The sequence below is a fragment of the Loxodonta africana genome, chromosome 19, assembly GCF_030014295.1.
Source record: "Loxodonta africana isolate mLoxAfr1 chromosome 19, mLoxAfr1.hap2, whole genome shotgun sequence".
Lineage (NCBI taxonomy): Eukaryota > Metazoa > Chordata > Mammalia > Proboscidea > Elephantidae > Loxodonta > Loxodonta africana.
In genome coordinates, this window is record NC_087360.1 from 74,987,394 (window position 1) to 75,008,457 (window position 21,064).

Consider the following 21,064-nt stretch of genomic DNA (forward strand, 5'->3'; position numbering starts at 1 on the left):
CATTTAGTGCTGCTATAACAGAAATACCACAGTGGATGGCTTTAACAAAGAGAAATTTATTTCCTCACAGCACAGTAGGCTAAAAGTCCAAATTTGGCGCTTCAGCTCTGGAGGAAGGCTTTTCTCTCTGTCGGCTCTGGAGGAAGGTCCTTGACCTCAATCTTGCCCAGGTTGAGGAGTTTCTCAGATGCAGGGACCCTAAGTCCGAAGGATACGCTCAGCCTCTGCTGCTGCTTTCCTGGTGGTAGGAGTTCCCCCTCTCTGGTAGCTTCCCTTTCCACACTCCAGTGAAACTCTTTCAACACGGGATAGGCTTGGTTCTAGGTTTAAAGAGTGTCTCAGGGCGATAGTCTTGGGAAGTCTATCTGGGATGTAGTAGAACTGCCACGAAAGGACTTCTAGGCTGTAATCTATGCTGGAGCAGATCGTCAGGGCTTTTCTCCAACGGAGCTGCTGGGTGGGTTCGAACTACCAACCTTTCGGCTGGTGAGCACTTTAACTGTTGTGCCACCAGATGTATTCATATCACAGTACGGTTGTTGCTGATATCTTGCAATATTGCTTATAATCCCCATTACTTTAAAATTACCATATTTATTAGAGCTGATGTTAGACATGCTGCTAGATTGCAAGGGATGCCAGAATTTTTCTAGAGCCTTCATGCCACTTAGTTGGCCAGATAACCTCGCAACCCTGTGCCTCCTGGGTAATCATAAGCCCACTGTAAAGCTGAAGCGGGCAGAGGGTTATTGACCATCCCATAATAGTTGTTTTTCAGAAAAGTCTACTCTTGTTACAGTTCTGTTACAACTTTTACAACACCTCACCATGATTGGTCGATTCCCCAGGTTTCCTCTTTTCCCCTGGCAGAAGGCCGAGGGGCAGGGCACCAACTCCAAATTTATAGGCTATATGACCTTCCTGGGTTGGCAGAAGCCAGCGGTCCCATTTTTTTAGGGCTGTGCGCAGTATTTTTAGAGCTGTGTGCAAAAACTCACTCACAAAAATTATGCGGACTGTGCACGCATAGCAGGCCTGAAGAGCCTCCCCTCACTGTTCATGCCTGTGTATGTCACTCCCTATATAAGGAGCAAATCTGCCTTAGTTCAGGGAGCTGGCAGCCTTAGGTCACGAGACCCTGCCTGCCTCCCAGTTTGCAAACTGAATAAAAGTTTTTGTTCTTCCAACCCCACGTCTGGCTGACTTCAATTTGCTAGTCTGCTGGGCAAGAACCTATTAGTTGTTGACTTCAAAGTTGCACGTTTATATGTTGGTTCTGACATCTTCGTTGTTTTCTTCTTGTTGTTAGGTGCTATAGAGTTGGTTCTGACTCACAGCGAGCCCACAGAACTTACTAATGAATAATGTTTTAATAAAAATATCACTGTAGATTAAACCCCATTAATATCTTGATATACTGTACTTAAAATTAGAGTATCTTGGTTAAGTCATGGTTTTAGCCCAGAGAAATGTCCTTTGACATATTTCTTAAAAACAAATTTATACCCCATAGGACTTCCAAGGAGTGGCTGATGGATTTGAACTACTGACTTTTTGGTTAGCAGCCAAGCTCTTAACCACTACATCACCAGGATTCCTCCTTTGTTTTCTAGTATTCCCAAAATACAACCGTTCGCCGATTAACATGTGAAATGAAGTTTGTTGTTTTTTTTTTTTTTGGATAATGGCATTTTGTTATAATTAATCTAATCTAGTCTGGCACATTTAATTTTATGCGTTTTGAAATCCTATCCTAAGGAGGGGTCCATAGGCTCCAACAGACTGTCAAAGTGTTCATGGCACAAATAAGTGAAGAAATCTTTGGGTAGAGGAATAAAACCGTACATATGAAACACTAGATTCTGGCCTATGTGAAATGTTCAATGAACAGTCAGCTGTTATTCTTAAAATGTGGGCTTTCAGAGAGCAGGAATCAAATCCTTCCCATTTCTGCATTCACAGTGCCCAATACAATGGTCTGTTGCTCAGTGCACGCTAAATGAACTGAGCGGTGTCTGGGTTGGCTTCTCAGGCCCCCAGTTAGGTCTGAAAGGAACAGCTGTGAAGTTGCGGGGTGGCATCTCAGCATCCAGGAGCCTATGGGGGTAACTGTTAGAACCTTTTAGAGTGCTCAATATGCAACACATAGCAGTGTTGCTAAAAATGTCCTAGTGGAATAGAGATTGCCAGTATCCAGAGGGATCAGGTCTTTAGTTATTTCTCAAAGCTTTCCCCATCTTCTAACAAGGCAATTAGGTCTGTCCAAAGCTCCAGGTAGTGGTAGAATAACAGGGCCCTTCGAGGCACAGTGGTTGAGAGATACGGCTGCTAGCCAAAAAATCAGCGGTTCAAATCCACCAGCAGCTCCTTGGAAACACTATGGGGTAGTTCTACTTCTGTCCTCCTGGCTTGCTTTGAGTCAGAATTGACTCAGTGGCAATGGATTTGGGTTTTTATAGGGTCTCTATGAGTCAGAACTGACTCCACTACAAAGGGTTTGGTTTGGCTTGGTTTTGGGTTTAGTATATCAGAGAGCCCTGGTGGTGTAGTGGTTAAGCGTTTGTCTGCTAACCAAAAGGTTTGCAACTCAAATCCACCAGCTGCTTCTTGGAAACCTTATGGGGCAGTGATACCCTGTTCTGTAGTGTCAGAATGAGTTGGGATGGACCCCACGGCAACACCTTTGGCTTCAGTTTTTTTGGTATAGGGTTGGTATGAGTTGGAATAGACCAGAGGTCAACAGTTTGGGTTTTTTTTTTTGTTTGTTTTTCCTGAGTTGTTTTAGTATATTTTCAAGGAGCCCTGGTGTCCCAGTGGTGAAGCTCTCCGCTGCTAACCAAAAGGCCTGTGGTTCAAACTCAGCACCCGCTCTGCAAGAGAAAGGTGTGATAGTCTGCTTCAGTAAAGATTACAACCTTGGGAACCCCGTGGGGCAGGTCTACCCTTTCCCATATGGTCACTGAGTCGTAATTAACTCAATGGCACTAGGTTTTTGTTTGGTTTTAGTACATTCCTAGGAGCTAGCAGTGATATGAAGTAGCCCTGATGGCGCAGTGGTTAATCCATCAAGTGCTAGCCAAAAGGTCGATGGTTTGAAGCCACCAGCGCTCCGCGGGAGAAAGACCTGGCAGGCTGCTTGCACAGAGATTGGCGTCCGGGGAACCCTAGGAGGTCCCTGTAAATTGGCACGGACTCAGCGCAGACAGCAGCCCAACCCGCGCGCACCAGCCCGGACCCGACGCCCGCAGGTCCGGGCGCAGCGCTGCGCGCACCGGCCCGCGCCCTCGCCACGCCCACTTCCTGCGCGGTCCCGGGCCTTTCCAGGACCCTCCGCCGGGGAACCGGATGCGCCGCCAGGCTCCTCCTCCGCCAGGCTCCTCCTCCGCGTCCTCGACCGCCGCCCGGGCTCCTCGCGAAACTGCTGCCAGCCGGCGGGCCCCGCGGGTCGCGACGCCGGGAGGAGCTGGGCGCGCACGGCTACCGCGCGTGGAGGAGACACGGCCCCGCGGCGATGGGGGCCGGGGGCGCTCCTTCACGCCGCAGGCAGGCGGCACGGCGGCCGCGGGCCCTGCCCACCGGGAGCTTCCCCTTCCTCCTCCTCCTGCTCCTCCTGTGCATCCAGCTCGGGGGAGGACAGAAGAAGAAGGAGGTAGAGCGCAGCCCCTGGCCTTTCCCTGCGGTCCCTGCGGTCGGGCGGCCGGGCGGGCCCCGTTGCTAGGCAGCGCGGGGCGTTGCTAGGCAGCGGGCGGCGAGCGTGGGCGGCGTGGCCGGGCGGGAGGCGAGCTGGTGGGCGGCCGTGGGGCGAGGTGGCCGTGGGTCGAGGTGGCCGTGGGCGCGCACCCCAGCCTCGGGTGTGCGGTCACCCCGCGCTTGCTGAACCACAGCGAGGCCCCCCCTTGTCCCCGCACTGTCACATCTCGGGGCGCTTCCTACGCAGAGCAGGAGGCTGCGCCCTGGGCACCTTGTGTCACCAGAGGGGGTGTGTTGGATGTGAAAATACCCTTCCAAGAATTCGTAAATCTTCAGGAAATTGGTCCCTTATCTCCATTGCTCTGCCCCCTGAGTTGTCTATTTGCAGAGGCTGCGAGCATGTTGAGAAGGTGCTTTTTTATTCTCTGTTCTTAATTATGCATTAAAAAAAAAAAGGTACATTTTTCTTTGGGTTGAACTGAGGGGATAATTGTGAGGAAAACCTTGTTTATCGAATGCACATTTATTTATGAAATTCAGATCATCTGATTTCAATCTTAGTCCTCTAGCACGTTGGTGAAGACTGAGTTTTAACGTGAATGACCAAATTATTTAAAGTAGTTGTAAAGTTATTTTTGGATTTCAGTTAGGCATCATTACTGGGATGGTTGATCAGCAGCATTCGGAAAAAAAGTTATTTTGGAAATGTGACTCAAGTGTGGTAAGAGTACTGTCCTCTGTTTATGGATTTCAAGATAGGTCTTTTTCCTGGTGAGACTGTACACCCACACATGGCTCCCAACCTGAATGGTGTAAAAATATTACCACAACTTTTTGAATAACTGGGTAAACCAAAAAAACCAAACCCATTGTCACAGAGTGGATTCTGATTCAGAGAGACCCTGTAGGACAGGGTACAACTGCCCCATAGGGTTTCCAAGGAGCAGCTGGTGGATTTGAACTGTTGACCCTAACACTAACCGCTGACCTTTTGGTTAGCAGTCCTAGCTCTTAACCACTGTACCGCCAGGGCTCCAGTAGCTGGGTAGAGATAGTGAAAGGGAAAAGATAGCCTCGCATGCAGAGTAATTCCGACTGTCTTTCTCTTTCATCTTCATCCACCTGGGTCAACCCTGCACTCAGTATGAACTCCTTCCCTTTACCTTTTTTATTGTCTTGAAGGGCAGCCCGTGTAAAATCCTTAAAGTTTTGGTAAGAGATTAGCAAAGGCCTGCTGTTAAATTAATTTTATTTACGAATATAAATTAAAAATATATTTCTTAGACCTTGGTATTTATATGTCACCTCCCAAGAATTTTAGATACCATAGTTATTTGTGAAAGAGGTAAGAGATGGAAAAGTGGTCAGTTTTTTGTGGATTACCAGAGCAGAGAGCAATAAAAAATGATGAGAAACTCCACGGCAGTTCTGATGTTTTATTTTCTAGAAGGATCACTGTGACCACACTAACTTTCAGTTAAAGGAAATACTGTCCTAAAATGTGTACATGTGCATAGCATATCCAAGTGTAACGCTGTTTTAACATGTGAAAACGTTTGTTAATTCAGTGTAATTAAATATAGATTATAACACCTGTTTCTATTAAAACTTTTTTGACAGAAAAGATTTAAAAAATGGAAAACTAAGGAAAATATTGAGGATTCAAAAAAGAATGTCTTCCAAAACTACTTTTATCTCTCATAAACAGTTGAACCTACTACTAAAAATAACATTTTAAATAGTTGAAGATTTGACACTTTACTCAATTAGCCCGTTTAACCTCTGAGCGTAGGCCAGTTCTGTGTTTTTGGTACTCAGTTCAAAAACGGTGATCTCTTCCAGTACTGGAAGAAAAACATCCTGTATTGGAAATACTGAGAAGTGGTTGGTCACCACTTCTCTAGGGTCTGTTTAGAGGGTGGAGCCCTGGTGGTGCAGTGGTTAAGAGCTCAGTTGCTAACCAAAATGTTAGCAGTTGGAATCCACCAGCTGCTCCTTGGAAACCCCATGGGGCAGTTTTACCCTGCCCTATAGGGTTGCTGTGAGTCTGGATCAACTCGATGGCAACTGGTTTGGTTTTTTGGTTTATTTAGGGCGTTGTTTTGACCATATTTAGAGCCCTGGTGGCACAGCGGTTAAAGTGCTTGACCGCTAACCAAAAGGTTGGTAGTTCGAACCCACCAGCCGTTCCATGGGAGAGAGATGTGGCAGTCTGCTTCCATAAAGCTTTACAGCCTTGGAAACTATATGGAACATTACTCTGTCATATTGGGTGGCTGTGAGTCGGAATCAACTCGGTGACAGTGGGTTGGTTTGGTTTTTGAGTTGGAATTGACTCAGTGACTAGTGGGTTGGTTTGGTTTTTGAGTTGGAATCGACTCAGTGACAGTGGGTTGGTTTGGTTTTTGACTGTATATGGTTTGTTTCTTCCTTCCTAATTTTAGAATGTGATGCCTAGTATAAGATTTGGCATCATCGTACCAAAAAGTATAGCAGTCAGAACTTAATTTACCACAGTAAATACTACTGAGACATATACCAGCGTGGTTGAGTTGGCAAGAACAGTGTAGTCTTTCCTTATGGGAAAGCCAAATTGAAGGTGAGCCTGGAATCTAGAGTGGACATGAGTTGCTTTTAAAGAAGTAACGGTTATGATGGTAATAGTTACCACCATGAATTCAGATGATCTGATTACAGGTTCCAAGCTAAAAACCCAAACCTGTTGTTGTCGATTCCAACACTTGGCAACCCCTTAGGACAGAGGAGAACTGCCCCCATAGGGTTTCCAAGCAGCAGCTGGTGGTTTCAAACTGGCGACCTTTTGGTTCGCAACCAAGCGCTTAACCGCGGCACCACCAGGGATCCAGATACGGGTTAGCCTCTGTCTGGTTGTATGGCCTTGGGCAAACCATTTAACCTCTTTCGAAATTTAGTTTCCTTGTTTTAGCTTTGTGCAGTGTGTAGAACCTAACACATGCTCAGTAATTGGTAGATACGTGTGTATTTGTATGTTATACGTGTGGTTTATGGGCTTGTTTATATGTATGTGTGTGTATGTGCTTGTTTATGAAGACGTTCTCATTCATTAAATGTAATTTTGTCATATTCTCTGTTTAAGGATATAGTCAAGAGAATTAGTTAAGTGCTAGACAAAGAAGATTGACAGGAAATTTTTTAGTCACTTTTCTTAATTATATTGAAAGCAATCATTAAAAACTAATTTTCGAACCCTCCCTCATGTTAAATGATGTGAATTTATCGGTGACTTTGCCTTCTTTGATGTATATCACCTGCATTCTAGGGCATCATGTGTTTTCTTTATTTTGGTGGTTTCTTATTTCATTAACACTTATTAGTTAATCAGCTCCATTTAGAATTATTTTAATTTTTAATGACCTTTTTCCTGGTAATGTAAAAGAGCTCAGATTCTATAACGATGAGCAGTAGATTTATTCACTTCATGGCATCATCCAAAGCAGCTGTCCTGTTCTCGTAGAATAATTTACCCTATCTGCGAGGAAAATTATTAGTTAGAAGGCCATGACATGTAGGTAACAGTGAGCATGCAGAATTTTGGGGAAAACTGAGAAGCTCATAAACGTTTTTAAGAAAGAAGTAAAATGTTTGCCTAAATGAAACATATGCCTCTGATATAACTTCCATGTGTCATTAATGCTTTCTAAGCACATTTTACGCCAGGATGTATAGATCCAAGTGTTTTTAGTGGCACGGTCATGAGCTTTTACAATCTTAGCAAATGATTAAAAGAGAGAAGATGAAGGTGAGCAGTGGAGCTTAGATGAAAGAGAATGTTTGCAAACGAATGAACACAACTTTAAGAAATGCACAGTGATTTTACAGTGATATCTGTACACATACACACTGATTGTGCTGGTGTCGGGCAGCTGTCTCATCCAGGTTAGGTTAGAAGTATGAGATCTTGAAGAGTGATTGGAAGTGACAAGCTTTAAGTACAATGGCCAGAGCTGCTTGTGAAGAACCATGACGGGTTAGCCTGCCGCGGTTTCACAGGTAATGAGGGGAGGATCTCCTCTGTGTCAGAGGTAAAGGCAGTTGATTACGCACAGCGGTAGAATTGTCAGCGTGTCAGCATTCACACTGGTTCCTTGATCTTCAGTTCCCACAGGGCAGCATGAAGAGGGCCAGATGATACCTGTATACCTAGCAAGTTGTGTACCAGGGGAGGAACCTCAAGCTTAGGGAACCCAAACCTTTTATATTGGGCAGTAAGCTTGTCTGACCTTTGCCCCATAGGGAGAAATTATTAAACTAGAAAGTAAACAAACCTACCCCTTGTTCTGGTGGGGGGTACTGTCTTCCAGGGGTGTGTGCTGTGCAGACATCCTTGAAAAGATGATCGGAACAAAGTCAGTCAGGACCTCTGTCTACAGGATGCACAGAAACCGTGAAGAACTGTCTCCCTAAGTAAGAGAGTAACTTTCCCAAAAGAGAACATTTTCAGGATATTTTCTGTCAAACACCAGCAGCACGTTCAGTCCCATATATGTGCTCTGTTCTACCTGTAAGACACAGAAGGGGAAAGAGCAGGAACAGGTAACTCGAGCCACACTGGTCCACAGATTCATTGGTTTTTAACATTTTGCCACATTTACTACATTTTTTTCTCTCTAGGCCTAAGTACTCAGTGATTTTAGGTGTGTGTGTGACCTGAATGCCTGTGATGGTTACCTTCCTTACTGGTCTCGGGGGTTTGTTTAGTGTATCAGACTATCTCGTGACTGCTTCTTGACCTAAGAATCCCTCCTGCAGCATTGTATTAATTCCAACAAAACAGAAGACTTGTGTTTTGATTAAGTATAGGAATAGCTGTGTTTCCCTGCTAGAAAAGAGGCAGGTGATGAATAAATGTATGTTTGTTATATAATAACGTATATGCTTGTGTGCCACAAATGGCTAAGATTTCTGCCAGTCTCCACCCAGTTTCTATTTCTATCTATTGGGCAGCATTTCAGCAGCTTTTCAAATTGAGCATATCTAAAAGGGATCTCAATCCTTCCCTCTGCCCATCTGGTCCATCTGTTTTCTTACTTTGTTAACAGTGCTATTTTATAGGGAACACATTTTAACATCCTACAACCTCATTTTGTATGTAATCATTTGCCAGCGTAATATATCTTGTAGCTCTTATCCTCATCTTGATGTGTGAATTAATAACCTTCCTTATTGTTTAAAACATTTAGTTTTTTTTATTTTTTGGTATCTGAAAGCATCCTACTAGGGATGATCTTGTTGGTTTACAGGTTTTGTTCACAGTTGTACAGTTTGTAAGTTTACAGCCTGCTCCAGAGTCCTCCTCCTTCTACTTTATGTTTTAATAACTTCCAAATAACTTCGCTAATATCTGCCCTATTTGCGGATTAGATGTTAAATGTTAGTAGAATACTGTTCAGGTTTCATCTAACTCTCGAATATCAGTGTAAGTGCTAAGTCTGTGTGTTGGGAAGTAAATTTTCTGTGTATTTCTTTTATTGAAATAATTTTGTTTTAATTGTATGAATGGGAGGTCTCTATCTAAATGTTGTATAAACCGAAAGATTGGGAATAAATTTAACATGTGCCTTAAAAGCTGTTAGCCCAAGAAAGGAGTGGAAAATACGTTATACCCCAGGTATCCTCTATGTTGTCTGCTTTCTACATGAATGCTTATTTGTTTACTTTTCTTTTTTTTGGTGTGTGTAATATCCTGGTAGGTGGTTTCATTTTAAAGGCATATCAAAAAAATACAGTACATGTAATTCTTATTTTTGAAATGATCATATCTTAATTTTTTTGGTTAACATTGGAGTTAGGAGAAGCAAAAGAAAAATTGGGACTTGTGTCAAGGAGAAGGGTAATGAGCAGTGCTGATTGGTTTGTGGGTTTTAGAGTTGGAGCTTTGAAAGCGAATGAAAGGCCTTTCTCATACTTGTGGAACTGGAGTGGCTGTACCATGTCTTGTCATTGTTTCCTGTATATTTTTCCCTTTGGAGCCTTTATGGGGAGGGAGGGTGGCCGAGTCAAGGTCTGACACCATCATAATGGTACTCGAATTCAGCTTAGCTTCCCACTGATAGCCACACGAATCACACGCTTTGACGCTTTAGCACGTTGCAGGTCATAAGAGAATAAATAACCGTATCCTGTGGTTCTTTAAAAACTGCATCATAGAGTATTAGAGCTGGAAAATCAGACTTCAAGCTAAACAGCAAAGCTGGGACTAAATATTAGGTGTCCTTACTCCGGGGTTTATATTTCCATGCTCAGTTATTGAGAATTTGCGACATCATTTTTTCTTATTTAATTTCTTTTCATTTTCATTACACTGTTCATTCTCTGTGTTTTCGTAGTTGATCTTTTATGTAGTGCTGATTAAACACCACTCTGTATAGGATGAAGCAGCCCTGGTGGTGCAGTGGTTAAAGCAATCAACTGCTAACTGAAAGGTCGGTGGTTCAAAATCACCATGGGCTCCATGGGAGAAAGATGTGGCAGTCTGCCTCCGTGGAGATTTACAGCCTTGGAAACCCTATAGGGTTGCTCTGAGTCAGAATCAACCTGAAGGCAGTGGGTTTGGTTTTGGGGTGTATAGGATGCAGTGCAGAGTTTAAATGCTGTTCAGTGATGTTTTTGAGTGAGCATCTTTCTGCCTGTCTTCTGTTCTATAGCTTACCACTTTTACATGCTTCCTTCTGGTCTCAAGTTGGGCCAGCCACCTCCTCCTTCATCTTGGACTGGGTACTCCTCTCTGTCTTTAATAGTTGGGTCTCTCTGCTTATTTCTTACAGCACTTCTGTGACTTGCTCTCTGTCATTCCCATTATTCTGTAAGCTCTTTGAGGAGGGGTTTTTTTTTTTTTTTTAATATCTTTATTCTCATGTTCAAATATACTGCTTTTGCGCTTGGCAAATGCTTAAAATTACTTCAGTCAGGTTACTGCTGTAAGCCTCATTTTCCTCATCTGTAAAGTGGAGATAGTCTGTTAGTAGCTACTGTGTAGAAGTTTGACTGTTAAATGGGATGATCCTGTAAAATACGTGGCATGGTGCCTGAAACATAGTGTGTGCTTTAGTGGTGATATTGGTGAGTGAATTCTCGGGAGGGGTAGTGTATGTTATTTTTCATATTTTTGAAGTGATTTTTCAGAAGTAGCACAAATTGATTTGGCATCATGAAATATTTTAAAAAATACTGCATTTGATATGCATAATTTTTAGTGAAATAACTTCATCCTGTTTGACAAGTTCTGCCATTGAATTGGCTCTTGATAAGTTCAGCAGTGATTTTCTCATTACCAGACTGTCTCAGTCATCTAGTGCTGCCATAACAGAAATACCACAAGTGGATGGCTTTAACAAAGAGAAATTTATTTCCTCACAGTAAAGTAGGCTGAAAGTCCAAATTCAAGGCGTCAGCTCCTTTCTGAGGTCAGTTTTCTCAAATGTAAAATGAGGGGGTTGGAGAAGATCAGGAGTTCTTGATCTTGGAGGTGATGGGATGAAGTGTTGCTGTAGAAGGCTTGCTCCTGCTGTGCTATGGAGAATAGCTTAGAAGACAGGGAAGCAAGCTTGGAGTAAGGGTGACGGCGTACTCAAGAGGTTACTGCAGAAATCAAGGTCAGAAGTAGTAATTACTTGAAATCGGTTGTGGCAGTTGAAAATGAAGAAAAATAGCCGTAGTTCTGAGCTGTTTAGGAGCCAGACTAGACAGTACTTGGTAATTGTGTGTGCTATGAGGGAAAAGGAGACAAGAATGATAACTGTCTTTCTTGGAAAAAGGGGAGTTTTATCTACTGGACTGGGAAACTTGGGGAAGGAAAGGATTTTGGAAGGAAGGTCATGTGTTCTCGTTTGAGAACGTGGAAGATCCCATGTGAAATCTGAACTGAGATGTTTGATGGGCAGTAGAATGTATGGGTATGGAGCTTTAATCTGGGCTGAGGAGGAAATGAATTTGCAGATCATTACTGTAAATGGTAATTGAATTTATGGTGGTGGATAAAAATCACTCAGCCAGAGAATGTGCAGTGAAAAGAGGACACAATGCAAAACCCTTAGTGATACTAACATTTCAGTGTTCTACAGCGAACAAGTTTGCCAAAGGTACACCAGAAAGCTGGAAAGAAAGAAACCTAGAAGATCTTGGATGTCACAGGAGGAAAATGTGTTAAGGGAGGTCTACCAAGAGGTCAGATAAGAACTGTGGGGCCCTTTGGATTTAGCAATAAAGGGGTCAGCATTGATGTGGGCCAGAGCAGCTCCACTGCAGTGCTAGGGTGGAAGCTAGAATGTAGTAGGTTCACAAATGGGTGGGCTCTAAGAAGTGGAAACAGCCAACTCCTGTTTTTAAGCAAGTTTGCTGAGAATGGAAGGAGAGAGTTGAGCAGGGTGGTAAATGGAGAAGAGGTTGAAATGAAGAGTGAAAACTGATGGAGCGCCAGGTGACTGAAAAGGTGGGAGGAAAGAAGGGAATCCGAGGACAGCTGGTGGGTTTAGCCTTATCCAAGCATGTGGTAGTTCTTAGCGGGCCTGCAGCCAGTTCAGTCAGGTTTGACCCCCTGCTGCGAATTTGCATCCAAACAAGTTCCCAGAAAGTCATACATGAGAATCACCTGTTTGAAGCCTTGGTTCTTAGGGTGTTCACAGGTAATTGGTTTTCGTGCCTGGGCAGGATAAGCATTATATCCCCTGGTGGCACAGTGGTTAAGAGCTCGGCTGCTAACCAAAATGTTGGCAGTTTGAATCTACCAGCTGCTCCTTGGAAACCTTATGATGCCACTCTACTTTGTCCTGTAGGGTCGCTATGAGTCGGAATTGACTCCGTGGCGATGGGTTTGGTTTTTTAAAATAAATGTTGGAATTCTAACCCCTATACCTGTGCATGTAATTTCGTTGGGGAATGGTGTCTTCCTTGTTATATTATGAGGCCCTGTCAGTGCGGGGTGTATCCTAAACCTAATCATTTCTGAGTTCTAAAAGAGCAGATTAGACCAGGGCTTTGAACTGGTTCCTTCTGGTTCAAACCTCTGCTGAGAATTTGCATTTCTAACAAGCTCACAGGCGATGCTGATGCTGCTGGCTAGGGACCACTTCTGAGAACTTCTAGTAGAGCAGTGGTTCTCAAATTTATTATACATCAGAATCACCTGGGGGTCTTGTTAAACTAGATTCTGATTCAGTATCTCTGGGAGTAGAAATGTAAATTCTCAGCAGGGGTTCAAATGGAAATGAACTGTTTTGAAGCCCTGGATTAGACACAGAAGCAGGCACAAACGGGGAAAGATAGACACCGTGTCCAGTTCACCAAGGACCCAGGAAGACTTCAGAAGAGACAAGATCGCCCCCCAGAGTGCGCAGAGAGAGCCTTTCTCTAGAGCCGGTGCCCTGAATTCGGACTTGACCTCCTGGGATCACTATGAGTCGATATTGGCTCTGTGGCCCTTAACAATAACAAGCCTCCTGAACTTAAGAACACAAATTTCTGTTCTTTAAAGCCACTCGCTTGCATTTCTGTTACGGTAGCGCTATGTAACTAAGGCCACAGGATTGCACTTTCCTATGTTTGTGGACTCGGGCATGGCCGTATGACTCACTCCGGCCCGTGAGATGTGAGCAATGTGTTGTGTGGTACTTCTGATTCTAAGCGGAAGCTTTAAGGGTCAGTACATGCTTTGCCATATCCTCTTTTTTTGGCACGGTGGTGGAATATTTGAGATGGTGGATGTGCCATCAGCCTGGACCTTGGAATGACAAGGATGAGGACTCTCTCTGTCAACCTGTGAAAAAAAAATGCATCTTAATTTTTTTTTTTTAATACTGACATTTGTAGCTGTTAGTGCGCCATAATCTACGGGTGTAGGTAGAGGTAGATTTGTAGGTTTGTTGGCAGAAACCCATGTTTTCTCTATAATATGAAAGGTCAGCAGAGAATGGAGGATAAGCTGGTAGGATGGGGAGGTTTAAAACAGTGAATAAAATTTGAAATAGCTACTGAGAAAATAGATAATTTGACTCAGGAAACCAACCAAACCAAACCCACTGCCGTCAAGTCGATTGCGACTCATAACAAGGCTATAGGACCGAGTAGAACTGCCCGCATATGGTTTCCAAGGAGTACCTGGTGGATTCGAACTGTTGACCTTTTGGTTAGCAGCTGTAGCTCTTAACCACTACGCCACCAGGGTTTCCAGGAAACAAAGAAACATTGCTTAGTCACAGGAATGGCCAATTAAGTTTGGAAATCATGTCTTTAATATAACCTTTATTTGATTTTTTTTTTTTCCTCCAGCGTAGTTCAGAAGGAGACCCACAGGGGCAGGAAGCATGTGTAGTTGGACTGATTCAGAGTTGGAGGTTTTCAGGTGGGTCAGATAGAAAGGAGAGTTTCGGATATCCAGTAGAGCAAATGAAACCAAACCAAAACCAAACCCGTTGCCGTCGAGTTGATACCGACTCACAGCGACCCTACAGGACAGAGTAGAACTGCCCCCTAGAGTTTCCAGGGAGTGCTTGGTGGATTTGAACTGCCGACATTTTGGTTAGCAGCTGTAGCACTTAACCACTATGCAACCAGGGTTTCCAGAGCAAATGAAGAGGAAAATAAAGACTATTAGGTGCTGACTGGGAGAAAGAAGAAAGGCCCCAGTGAGATTAGAGGACAGGTTCATTGTGGGGAGAACAGTAGTGAAAGAGCTAGAAGAATAGGTTTTTGTCACTAGTAATTGGCATTGTTTTATCATTTCAGATGAAACAGCACCAGGTGAGACCATGAGAGCTGAAGTGGGGTGGAGAGTAAAGTCACTGGGAATGATGAGGACAAGGAATTGAAAAGCTAGAGTGTCAGACTGTCTGCAAGGGCTTTATTCACTTCCCAGAATAATGGGAGGATGAAGGGTCGTGACAGGGGTTCCTGACATGACAGTGACTAAGGAGGGCAGAGAATGCTGTACTTTGAAGGTGGGATTCATGAAGGAGCTGGTGTTTTTATGTGAGTGTTAGGGGACAGCCCTAGCAAGGAAAGACCCTCACCGTAAGTCCTGGCAGATAATCCGAGGAACTGACACGTAGCCCTTTCCAGATTCATGAGTATATTCAGGGGAACTTTCTGACATGGGCAACCAGCTGCTTTCCAGTGGCAGCTGGCTGGAGTGTTTTCCGCAACCACCTAGCAAGGGACCCAAGTTTATATACCATTCTAGCTGGGACTAAGGCTCATTTTTTTTCTCCCACGTCCTTGGGCAGTCAGTATTCCCAGGGACTTCACATCTAGGCCCAGATGTTTTCCTTCTTGTTTCTAATGCATTCCTCGACCTTGGCCGCTGGCCCAGTCATGCCATTTCTGGCCTTCTACGTTAGCCTGAGTCCATCCCGAATTCATCCCCAGCATGCTTCAGGGAAGAGCAAAGCTGATTCCATTAGGGAGGGTATGCATGTAGCTGAATAGCATTACCCTACAATGAGGATGCAGAACTGAGATGCTAACTCCATCCCTGTCCCCAAGTGAAGTTTGGTACAGTGTATGATTTCCGTTTCAGCAGCTCTGGGAGTGCTAGCAAAGAGATGAAGGGTGGTAAAACCCAGGTGGAATTGTTCACTACAGATTAGTAAGTAAACACAAGTCAGCTCGTGCCTCCCTTGCTTACTGGTGTATTAGTTTTCTGTTGCGCATAACCAGCAACACATCAGTTTCTTCGTTTCTGTACACACACGTCTGCACATGGCGTAGCTGGTTCTCTGCTTAGGATCTCAAGGCAGGAATTAAGGGGCAGCCATATTCCAGTCTGGAACTCTGAGTGCTCTTCCCAGCACTCAGAATTCAGTTCCTTGCTGTTGTAGGACTGAATTCCTTGTTTTCTTGCTGGCAGTCAGTTGGTTGGGGGTTGATCTCAGCTCTTTGAGGCCACCCTCAGGTCCTGGCCACCTGGTCCCTTCTGTAGGCAGTTCACAACACAGCTGCCTGTATTCTTCCAGGCCAGCAGGAGTACCTTGCTGACACTTTGTCCTTTAACGGCTCACCTGATTAGGTCAGGTTCACCCAGGATACTCTCCCTTTTGAGTAACTCAGAGACAGCTGATCAGGAACTTTAAGTACATACACAAACCTTTGTCACATAAGGTAACATAATTATGGGAGTTTATAAATCTAGTGAAAATGAGGAGTGGTATTTTATAGTACTGAAAAAAAGAACTTTGCATTTCTTGATATTAAATTGAGCCACATTATAAAAATTAATTTATCATATTCTTAAAATTTAGGCTTTAATCGCAAGTAGTCACGATTTGTTAGAATGAGCAAAGAATGGGTAATTTTTTTGGTGTGTTTTTTTTCCCAGTAAAATTATTTGATAGTATGGTTGATATCAAGTCATGTTTGCTTTTGGAGCAAGATTCTAGAGGTCGTTTTTACGGAAACGTTTGAAGCTTCCCCATTTTCTCAGGGGCTTCTCTCAATTCGCTGGCATTCATGTTCGTTTTTGAAGCACCTCCTGTCATCCTTGTCGGTTTTCTCTTTTCATATGTTAATAGTTATAATTCTGACAGACCCTCGTTTGTCAGTGGCCTTGCATGTAATTTGAGCAGTTCACCTGCATCAATTTTTTAAAATCAACTTGATGAAGTCCTTTGCCATTTGCAAGATTTGCAGTCCAAGAATGAGAATGATTAAAAATAAAAAAAACAGCGTGGCATGATGGATTAGGATGGATGCCAGGGTCCAGTGAGGTTGAGTGTCTGTACAAGAACTACTTTTGTAAGTGGTTGTTTCATTGGTAAATATAACACCATAGCTCTTGCCTTTCTCTGCAGGTTTGTATTTTCTGAGCACATTAAATACTTCAGAGAGGATCTCCCCTAGCATCTGCAGGACTGACGGCCACTGTGAAACTGTTGAGATGAATAACTTGTTCATGCTTAGGTTGCTGGTAAAGAAGCCCACAGTTAGGGTTATCATAAGGTGTAGTACCTATTATGTCTGCCCTTCTGTAGGCCTCCCCTCCTCTTCCTCCTCTTTGCCTTCATCTTAACAACTCCCTCCATCATGACCAGCAGATAAAACTATGGCCACAGGAGGCTACTTGTACTACTCATCCCACTTGCGACAGTGATGGCATAGGGCTGGGCAAAGGACTTACGAGTCCTGCCCTGGAATGTCTTCTGAATGGAGCTAGCAGGGATTACCTTGCTAATTGGCTTATGAAATTGGAAGGGTGTAATTTTAGGTTAAAATCCCTGGGTGGTGCAAACAGTTAAGCACTCGACTACTAGGTAAAAGGTTGGTGGTTCGAACCTACCCAGAGGCGCCTCAGAAGACAGGCCTGGTGATCCGCTTCTGAAAGGGCACAGCCTTGAAAACCCTATTGAGCAGTTCTACTTTGCGCACATGGGGTCTCCGTGGGTGGGAATCGACTCCACAGCAACCAACGACAACAATTTTAGGTTGCCTGTCACTTCTGGCGCTAAAAACTCTGGTGTACAGAAGCTAAGCAGATACACAAAGAGAAGGGATATTCATTGATTTCAACAAATTTTTGAACATTTTGAAATTTTAACTTTGTGCCAGGCTTTGTTCCAGTTGCCACAGATACAGAAATAAAACATACAAAAAATACCGCCCTCGTGGAGGTTCTACGGCTTGAGGGTATACTGAGACCACTAATTAAATTCTTGGATCTAGTTATCCTGAAGCCAGATTTATCTCCATCCTTCCTTGGGTGGGGTAAAGTCCTTTTTTGCACAAACTAGATTGAATTAGGCTTATGTCATTTTCAAATTAAAGGCTCGTTGATGAATATGAAAGATGTTTACAATTTCTTTTACCTTGCATTAAGAAGATAACCACAGATTCAGAAATATATAAATTCGCTTTGGTGAATTTAGATAAACTTTGTCATGTATTTTTGGTAAGTGGAGATTACCTTATCCTTTATTTTCCTAAACCTCACATTTAATTCTAGGCTTTCACCGCGTGGTTTTCTGGTTGACTTCTTTAGTAGCCAAATAGACTGCTGTTACACAACTATTATTAGGTACTGTTACGTCACCAATGTACTATTACTACATTTATGTAATAAATGTAACTATTTGTTTAGTAAATATGTTGCCAAACAGACCTGCTTTAGGCTCCATAGATTTTCAGTAAATCATTGTTGAAGACTATTATTTGATTGCTTATCTAACGAATGAGCAAATTCTGAGAACTCATAAAGAATTAATACCTTAATTTCTTTTATTACTATTATATATGGCTAAGACTATGTGAAGTAGAAGCTTATTTATACTCTTAAAATTATACCATTAAAATATCTTTGAACCAGATGCTTCACAGTACCATAAGATAGATAAGCAACTTAATTATTTTAGTCACTCATCTGTTGCACTAGCTTACATCCATTTATATAGTTTTTTTTTCTTTTTAGTACCTGCTGGGAAATATATGGGCAATTTCTTTTCGTAGAAAATATAAACTCCTTAAATTTAGACTAATCGAGGTGTGAATCAGAAAATCTCCCCATATGAATTGAAGTAACAAATTATAGCATGGTAATGAAGTTACATTATACATAAAACAAAAAGTTTACTTAAACTGTCTTAGAATATCTGTATAATATCCTGATATCTGTGCCAGGACACAGGTAATAGCATCTGGCAAGAAGAAGCTAGATGTTTAGAAGTAGGATGGCCATGTAATTTATCATCTGAGCCAAACAATACTTGGGAGTGAAAACAAAAAAAACCCATTGCCGTCAAGTCCGACTCATAGCGACCCCATAGGACAGAGTAGAACTGCCCCTTAGAGTTTCCAAGGAGTGCCTGGTGGATTCAATCCGCTGACCTTTTGGTTAGCAGCTGCGGGTCTTAACCACCTGACCACCAGGGTTTTCCACCTTGGGAGTGAAAGGAGGTGCAATTAGAAATTTTGCTGAGATAATGGGAGCCAGCTGGGATTGGCCCGGGCTACCCAGGACATGTGGTCACCTTTTTTAGAGGTAGAGTGGAAGAGTTTTAAAATGGATACACGATGTCTAATACATTTTTATTAAAACAATATTTTATGTATATATGTTTATATCTGCATATATACATATTAACCTGCTTATTGATTGTTGAAACATATCTATTGAATGTTAAGTGATCTTAACGATATTTGATAGAAATTGGTTAAAAGATTGTATTCTTTGGTTCGAAATATTCTGCAACTATATAGCATATGAAACTACATAAATTCAAGAAAAAAAAAAAAAAAACCCATTGCCGTTGAGTCAATTCCGACTCATAGCGACCCTATAGGACAGAATAGAACTGCCCAATAGAGTTTCCAGGGAGCGCCTGGTGGATTCGAACTGCAGACCTTTTGGTTAGCAGCTGTACCACTTAACCACTACGCCACCAGGGTTTCCTAGGGGTCTTTTTTTTCTCCCTTCTTTTGTTAATCTAAAGAAAACTCAGTTTTTGTTTTTTTTTTTTTTTAATTGAGCAGCAACTACCAATAGTTTTGATCCTGGAAGAAGAAATTTGGAAATACTCTTAAAAGCATTTAATTAAATCAGGCACTAATATTTGTACTTTGTTGATATGATTAAACATAGTTATAATAAACTAATGATAATGGCTGCTATTGGTTGAATTCCTGCTATGTGTCATGCTCATTTAAGTACCACAACCTGGTAAAATTTTATTATATCCTTTTCAAAACCAAACCCACAGCTGTGGAGTTGATTCCAACTCATACCGACCTATAGGACAGAGTAGAACTGCCCATAGCGTTTCCAAGTCTGTAAATCTTTGCAGGCTGCCGTATCGTTCTCCCATGGAACGGCTGGTGGGTTCGAACTGCCAACTTATTTGAGTTCGCGTCCCTCCCTCCTGCTCTTGTCCCCACTTCAAGATCTATAGAGATTTAACCTGCTGCATTCTTCATTGCTGGTACCGAAATTATACAGTTAAAAGCCTGTTACCGTCGAGTCAATTCTGCCTCATAGCCACTCTGTGGGACAGAGTAGAACTGCCCCATAGGGTTTCCAAGGAGCCCCTGCTGGATTCAAACTTCTGAACTCTTGAGCTCTTAACCACTGCAGCACCAGGACTCCAGTTATACAATTATATGTATAAGAAAATATCATAACCAAAAACAAACCAAACCCATTGCCGTCGTGTCTATTCTGACTCATAAAATGTCAACACTGGTTACGTAATGTAGGTTATAAAACTGCCTTTATTCAGTGTTCAACTTTTTTGTTATCATCCCACTCTCCTTTATTCCATAGGATAGCTACAGTTGATCAGACTCTCTTGCTTTTTCCTATTACTGGAAGGTTCATTTTTACTTCTAGCTGGTAGTTAATGGTAGGCCTGGACAAGAGGTGTGGTTTAGTAAAACAGCTGCCTCTTAACTCCATGAGTAATGTATATGTTGGTAATTCTGCTGATGGCTTTAGGGTTTTTACCCATATTTATTTCCACGAGAACTGGAGTTCTCTTTATAACTAACGTTGTCTTATTCCTCTTGAGAATTTGGGAAAGTTTATACCACCTTAGAGAAATGGGTCAATCAAACATTATTATAAGCTGGATGTTCCGGTTTGTGTTCAGATGGGCTTTCATCTAGGTGTAAATCACTTGGAAAACATTTATAGGGATCAGCCAGTTAGAACTGAGTAAGCATGTTCACTTTATGCTTTCAGTTATAAGGAATGTCACCTGCTGTGGAACTAACTAGCCTAGGGTTATTATATTTTAAGGTTATTTTGAAGAAAAGATAGTCTGAACTTTGGGTATGGTTCTTTTTCTGTGGAGCCCTTTTTATTTAAGTTTTTTTTTTTTTTTTGAATTTGCTATTTGGAAAATTTTATATCTACTGGAAGCCTATGTATCAAAACCAATTGATGGTTTTTTGGAATGCAGCACATTGTTATTAAAATGTACATTTTATGGGGCATATTCAATCAGATATATTTTGGGGTAGCTACACAAACTTTTTTTGGTATTTAATCATATACTTATAAATAAGAAATTTTTAAAGTTCATTTTTGTGTTTGACTTTGTTTTAAAAATGGCTGCCTTGTAAAGTGGCTAATGTGGCATAAAAAGGAGTTGCCAGAGATTGTGGTTAAGCCTCCAGAGCGGCAAGTCCTCCACTAAAGGCTGGCAGTGTGAACACACCCAGTGGTCCTGGGAAGAAGAGGCCTGGCGATCTGCCTCTATTGAGATTACAGCCAGGAATACCTTGTGGAGCAGTTCTACCGTGTAACACATGGAGTTGCCTTGGGTTGGAATCGACTGGACAGAAACTAAAAAAACAACAGCTAGTATCTAATCGTTTCTCTAAAATCGCATTGTTTTCCACAGTGCCTTAGGCAATG

At 42.5% G+C, this 21,064-nt stretch overlaps 1 protein-coding gene across 6 annotated transcripts in view; it reads left to right on the top strand.

Moving 5' to 3' along the window:
- Window positions 1–3,466: 3,466 nt before the first annotated feature.
- The window catches only part of TUSC3 (tumor suppressor candidate 3), a 151,272-nt gene continuing 133,674 nt past the window's right edge, over window positions 3,467–21,064 (top strand). For 2 of the 6 annotated variants that reach the window (XM_010592494.2, XM_010592497.3), the window contains exon 1: window positions 3,478–3,649. In XM_010592494.2, the coding sequence (XP_010590796.1) occupies window positions 3,512–3,649 (138 nt within the window). In that variant the 5' untranslated portion in view covers window positions 3,478–3,511. Of the gene's footprint in view, window positions 3,650–21,064 lie in introns of all 6 variants that reach the window. The other 4 variants (XM_064272871.1, XM_023551161.2, XM_010592493.3 and 1 more) reach the window with 4 other exon arrangements.